Below are 5,632 nucleotides of genomic sequence, written 5' to 3'. Positions count from 1 at the left end.
TCACCTACCAAATAAACTAAACAATCCTTCCCAGTCCAGCACTCACGACTTCAATTTTTAAAAGAGCAAATCACCTACCAAATAAAATAAACAATCTTAAAAAGAAAAAACTGCCACAAAATTCTTCCTTGCTTACGGGTCTTTAGTGTGAAGAGGAAGATTCCATTCCACATCAAATGTTTCAAAAGCAACTTCTCACCAATTTAAAAAAGATTTCAACCTTTGAACAAAAGTGTTATGATATCAATTATCAAAAGGTTAGTTGGTTGATAGTTGTATTACCCATTGTCCTACCCTGGGTGGTAACCAGATAATGATTGACCATTTCCATGGTGGAACCCACTTGCTTTGACAATCTCTACTTCTTGGGAGCAGTTTCTGATTATTTCCAATTGAAATCAATTTGGAAACCAAGAGAAGAGAGCTCCTCCAGTCTAGTGGCTTAGCACATTCAAGCAGGATACAAAAGAAAGTTTTTTCTAACCATTGCAACTGCAGCTTCATGGCTGAACTGAATGAGGCGTCCTCCTCTGCCTCTGCATCTGTATCTTCCAATTTTGATGTGTTCCTTAATTTCAGAGGTGAAGACACTCGCAAAAACTTCACTGGGTTCCTTCACAAAGCTTTGAAAAACAGTGGAATCAATGTCTTTTTTGACAGTGAAAAATTGTGGGTTGGAGAAGCCATTGGCCCAGCCCTCCTCAGAGCCATAGAGGGATCCAAAATCTCAATCCCTGTCTTCTCCAAAGGTTATGCCTCTAGCAAATGGTGCCTACTGGAACTTTCTCAGATACACCATTTCCACACAACCAATGGTCAAATGGTCCTTCCCATATTCTTTGATGTTGAGCCATCCCATGTTCGAAATCAGACTGGAAGTTTTGAAGGACCCGTTCAAGAACATGAAAAGAATTTTAAACCCCATATTGTAGAGAGTTGGAGGGAAGCTTTAAGAATGGTAGGGAATCTCAAGGGATGGGTTCTCAAGGAAGACGCAAATGGGTGAGTCTCAATCCCACAACTCTGTTCTGAAAGCCAATCTTATTATCATATCTTAAAATTTTTATGAAAAAAAGAATGCTTCATTACTAGCCCATTCCACTTCCATTCTATGCCACTTTCCCTTCGCTTCCACCCCCAAAAAAAAAAAAAATTTATAGATGATTCTTAAGTTCTCTTACCTTATCAAAGATCAAATATTGTCAAAATATATAGTTTGTTTATATCCATAAAAGGTATAAACATTAGGTTTTTTTTTTGTATAATTTCCTATTGTAATATCAACTATTTACAAGAACAAACTCTGGAGTGTAAAGAACAAATAATTGCAAGAAAGAAATATGACTACTTGTTGGGAAGGTATGGAAAATTTGGTGGAGCATTGGATTATGGGTATCCTGTTGACCAACCATTGGTCAACATATTCATAGTTTGGCATATTGTTTTAAACCCTTCCTCTTTATCTCAAGTGGTTTAAGATTTTTCAAGAAATACGACATTTCAAACCCATTTGACATGCTATATAGGATCTAAATCAATTTTCCTAAAGTGGTTAGGTTAAATAAGAGAGATTCAATTTTCCTCTTATTAAGTAGAATATTTGATAGTTCTAAATCATTGATTATCAAGAATATACTAGTAACGTAGATTGTCCTGATGCTTTGCCATTTACTCCAACGATATTTGTGTTTATATTAAAGGGGCAAACACCTATAACATAAATTGAAAGCCATGACACCCATACTTTGTATGCAAGGCTGAATGTTTTCAATATTTTACTGTACTAAATTCTCAATAGTGTTTAATTTTGTCTCTTTCCCATTGTATACAAAACTATAATTTTTTTTTTTTTTAACTAGGTATTTTCATCTCATTAATTGTTGCTATGATTTTACTTATGGAATGCATACAGAGATCAAGCAGATCTAGTTGAATTAGTTGTCAAAAGAGTTTGGGGTGCATTGATCAGCAGCACCTTTTTGGCTGAATGTAAATACCCTATTGGAATAGATTCATGTGTGAATGAACTGTTACCTTTATTAAATATTGGTTCCAATGATGTTCAGTCCTTGGGAATCTGTGGTTTCGGTGGAATTGGAAAGACAACTATTGCCAAAGCTCTCTACAATCGCATCCATCCAAACTTCAATAGACATAGTTTTCTTTCAGATGTTAGAGAGCAAGCAACGCAACGCAGGGGTTTAGCAACTTTGCAGAAGCGTCTTCTTAAAGATATCTTCAAAGTAGACATTGACATAGCCGATTATCACAGAGGAAAAACAATGATAAAAGAAAGACTTTGTAAAGAAAATGTTCTTCTTGTTCTTGATGATGTGGACAACCAAGAACAGTTAAGTGCTTTGGCTAGTGAATTGAATTGGTCTGGTCAAGAAAGCAGGGTCATAATAACAACCAGGGACGAACATATTCTGAATATGGCTAAAGTTGATGGTGATAAATTATATTGGCCTCAAGTTCTGGATCATAATCAATCTCTTCAACTATTTAGTTTTCATGCCTTTTCAAGGGGCCAACCTCCTGAAGATTACATGCAACTTTCACAAGATGTAGTCTGCTATTCGGGAGGGTTGCCTTTAACTCTAGAGGTGTTGGGGTCTTACCTATCAGAAATAAGCAACAAAGATATTTGGGAAAGTACATTGCAAAAATTGAAAGATATTCCTCATGAAAAAGTCCAGAGAAGGTTGAAGATAAGCTATGATAATCTAGAAGATGATTATCAGAAAGCCATATTTCTTGATGTTGCATGCTTTTTCATTGGATGGGAGAAACAAACAGTAATTTTTATATGGGAAGCTTGTGGCTATCATCCTAAATCATCAATATACATACTATTTAAAAGGTCCCTTCTAAAATTTCAAGGCAATTTCTTAAGAATGCATGATCAAATTCGAGATATGGGAAGGAAAATTGTATTGGAAGAAAGCCTTATGGAGCCAGGTAAACGTAGTAGGTTGTGGTCTCATGACACAATCTTGGAAGTATTAGAAGGATACAAGGTAAGTCCTAAACCTCTCTCTCTCTCTCTCTCTCTCTCTCTGTGTGTGTGTGTATGTGTGTGTGTTTTAACTTAGAGACTATACAAAAATTACAAGGGTTTCAAGCATGCATTGCATAACGCTCTACGTTTTAAATTTCTTTTGGAAAGTGAATAGGATGAATTCCACTTCCTTTGCTATGACACTCTAAATGGCATGGATGCGTCCTTGTCACTTCCTATTCTTTTTTCTTCTCTCTCTCTCTCTCATTTTTTTTTCTAGTGCCAACTGCTTTCCATTTACTTGTGTTATTTTCTATTGTAAGGAACTGATATGATAAAAGGCATAATGCTTCCCTATGCATTTGTGCCTATTAATTTAGATAGTGAACAATTTGAGATGATGCACAATCTACGATATCTCGACATTAGTCTAGCAAACTTCACGGGAGACTTTTCACTCCTTCCTTCTGGGTTGATATGGTTCAAGTGGATTGGTCGCCATTGGGGTACTATTCTACCAACCAATTTTTATCACAGGAGACTAGTTAATCTCGACCTATCAGATAGCATGATTAAACAAGCCTGGAATATGGAGCCTCAAGATGAAAATAAGGTATATCATTTGTTTTTTATTCTCTCATTTGAATAGTAAATTTTATGGATAGCATTGTAAATATTTACATATGTGTTTTCTCTTTGTTTGACAGCGGTTCCAAAAGTTGAAACTTCTCAATCTTAGGCGATGTCGTTATCTATCTAAGTCCCCAAAATTTTCATGGTTTCCTTACTTGGAGAGATTAGATCTTGAGTGTTGCGATTCCTTGGATAAGTTAGATGAGTCCATTGGGCAATTGACTCAGCTTAAAAGTCTTATTCTATGCATGTGCCAACAAATAAAGGAGTTGCCTAAGTCTATTGGTAATCTAAAATCTCTAGTCAAGCTTGACTTGTCATGGATAGAGAAAATGGAAGAACTCCCACATAGCATTTCCCGACTGAGTTCTCTCAAAGAGCTTAATCTCCAATCATGCGTTTCACTCAAGAAGTTGCCCGAGAAAATTGGTGATCTAAAATCTCTAGTCAAGCTTGATTTGAGCAGGACAAAAAAAATTGAAGAACTCCCAGACAACATTTCTTGGCTGAGTTCTCTCAAAGAGCTCAATATGCAATCTTGTGTCTCACTCAATAAGTTGCCCGAATCCATTGGTGATCTAAAATCTCTAGTCATGCTTGACTTGTCATGGATAGAAAAAATTGAAGAACTCCCACATAACATTTCTAGGTTGAGTTCTCTCAAAGAGCTTAATCTACAATCTTGTGTCTCACTCAATAAGCTGCCCGAGTCCATTGGTGATCTAAGATCTCTAGCCAAGCTTGACTTGTTGTGGACAGAAGCAATGAAAGAACTCCTAGACAACATTTCCAGATTGAGCTCTCTCAAAGAGCTTAATCTCCGATCGTGCCTCTCACTTAAGAAGTTGCCCGAGTCTCTGGGTGATCTAAAATCTCTAGTGAAGCTTGACTTGTTTTCAACAAAGATTGAAGAACTCCCAAACAATATTTCTATGCTGAGTTCTCTCAAGGATCTTGATCTCGAAAGCTGCGACTCACTCAAGAAATTGCCCAATGGTGTTGGTCTATTAGAAAAGCTTGAGGTATTAAATGCTATGGATTTCGGGAAACTAGTGCAACTACCGAGATCAATGGGGAGAATGAAGTGTTTGCGTAGCATTGACCTGAGGGGAACCCAAATTTCCAAATTACCTGATGATATTTCATTGCTGTCAAGTTTAGAGGTGTTGACAGGGAACGCGAGGCTCAAAACCCTCCCAATAGATCTATTAGCAACCTTCAAAAACTTGGAGTAAGTGAATGCAAAATGTTTGAATACCTCCTAGACACATATAATCATCAAGTCACCATTTCAAAGGCCTTTACTGGTTTTGGGATTCCGTTAAAAGGAAAAGATGCTATTGAAGATTTGTATATGCATGTCGCCTTGTGGAGATTACTATCCATTTAGATTCTATTCTATAGACAAATTGTGGGAGGTCAGGGAACATTTGATTGCCATGATGGTGGTGTACCTTCTCTTAGCCTGAGCTTAACATCATTTTTAGAAGAGGAGGGGGAAGAGGGGGTGTTGATGAGGCCTAGTAACTACGACGGACATAGTCTTGATGTTGGGGGAGAGGAAGAGATGCTAAAGCCGAGGATGAGAACTCATCTGCATGACAACAATGTTGAGGCATCAGCTGCTTCTCCTGACATTCAACTGTAGATAGTGCCCTTTTTTCTTTTGGGTGGGAGGGGGTGGGGGTGGGGGTGGTGAATATATAATTCCACATTCCCTTCTGTTGCTGATGCTTCCAGGGAGCTCCCTATTCTCCCAGTTTAAAAAAGGGGCGTATGGGGTGGGCGTAGAGGTGGGGGTGGGGGAGGGGAGAACTTTTAAACTTGTAAAGCAATTGGCTTCCTTTGTGCAGAAAATTCATTAGATTTTCACTGCTAGAACTTAGGACCAAAGGTTGCACTTGGGCTGGGTTAAGGTATGACGAGTACTGGTCGGGGACCTAGTGAGCAAAGCCTATAAGCCCCTTGGCAACTTAATGGAGAGTGGAGATAGAACTG

At 37.9% G+C, this 5,632-nt stretch overlaps 1 protein-coding gene across 1 annotated transcript; it reads left to right on the top strand.

Moving 5' to 3' along the window:
* Positions 1-502: 502 nt before the first annotated feature.
* On the top strand, positions 503-4,875 carry LOC122059142 (disease resistance protein RUN1-like). The gene is made up of 4 exons (XM_042621830.1): positions 503-1,002; positions 1,913-2,961; positions 3,325-3,614; positions 3,709-4,875. Exons 1-4 carry the CDS (start codon positions 503-505, stop codon positions 4,867-4,869), a joined length of 3,000 nt encoding a protein of 999 aa, XP_042477764.1. The 3' UTR covers positions 4,870-4,875.
* The last annotated feature ends 757 nt before the right edge of the window (positions 4,876-5,632 follow it).

Source organism: Macadamia integrifolia, chromosome 13 (assembly GCF_013358625.1).
Source record: "Macadamia integrifolia cultivar HAES 741 chromosome 13, SCU_Mint_v3, whole genome shotgun sequence".
In the NCBI taxonomy this organism is placed as follows: domain Eukaryota; kingdom Viridiplantae; phylum Streptophyta; class Magnoliopsida; order Proteales; family Proteaceae; genus Macadamia; species Macadamia integrifolia.
This window is presented reverse-complemented; position numbering and strand designations above follow the sequence as displayed.

Bases quoted from the DNA above. Each gene is read 5' to 3' on its own strand.
- LOC122059142 (XM_042621830.1), top strand. From the start codon at position 503: ATGGCTGAACTGAATGAGGCGTCCTCCTCTGCCTCTGCATCTGTATCT. The intron at 1,003-1,912 runs GTGAGTCTCAAT...GAATGCATACAG, and splicing joins CTCAAGGAAGACGCAAATGG to AGATCAAGCAGATCTAGTTG. The intron at 2,962-3,324 runs GTAAACGTAGTA...TTCTATTGTAAG, and splicing joins AGAAAGCCTTATGGAGCCAG to GAACTGATATGATAAAAGGC.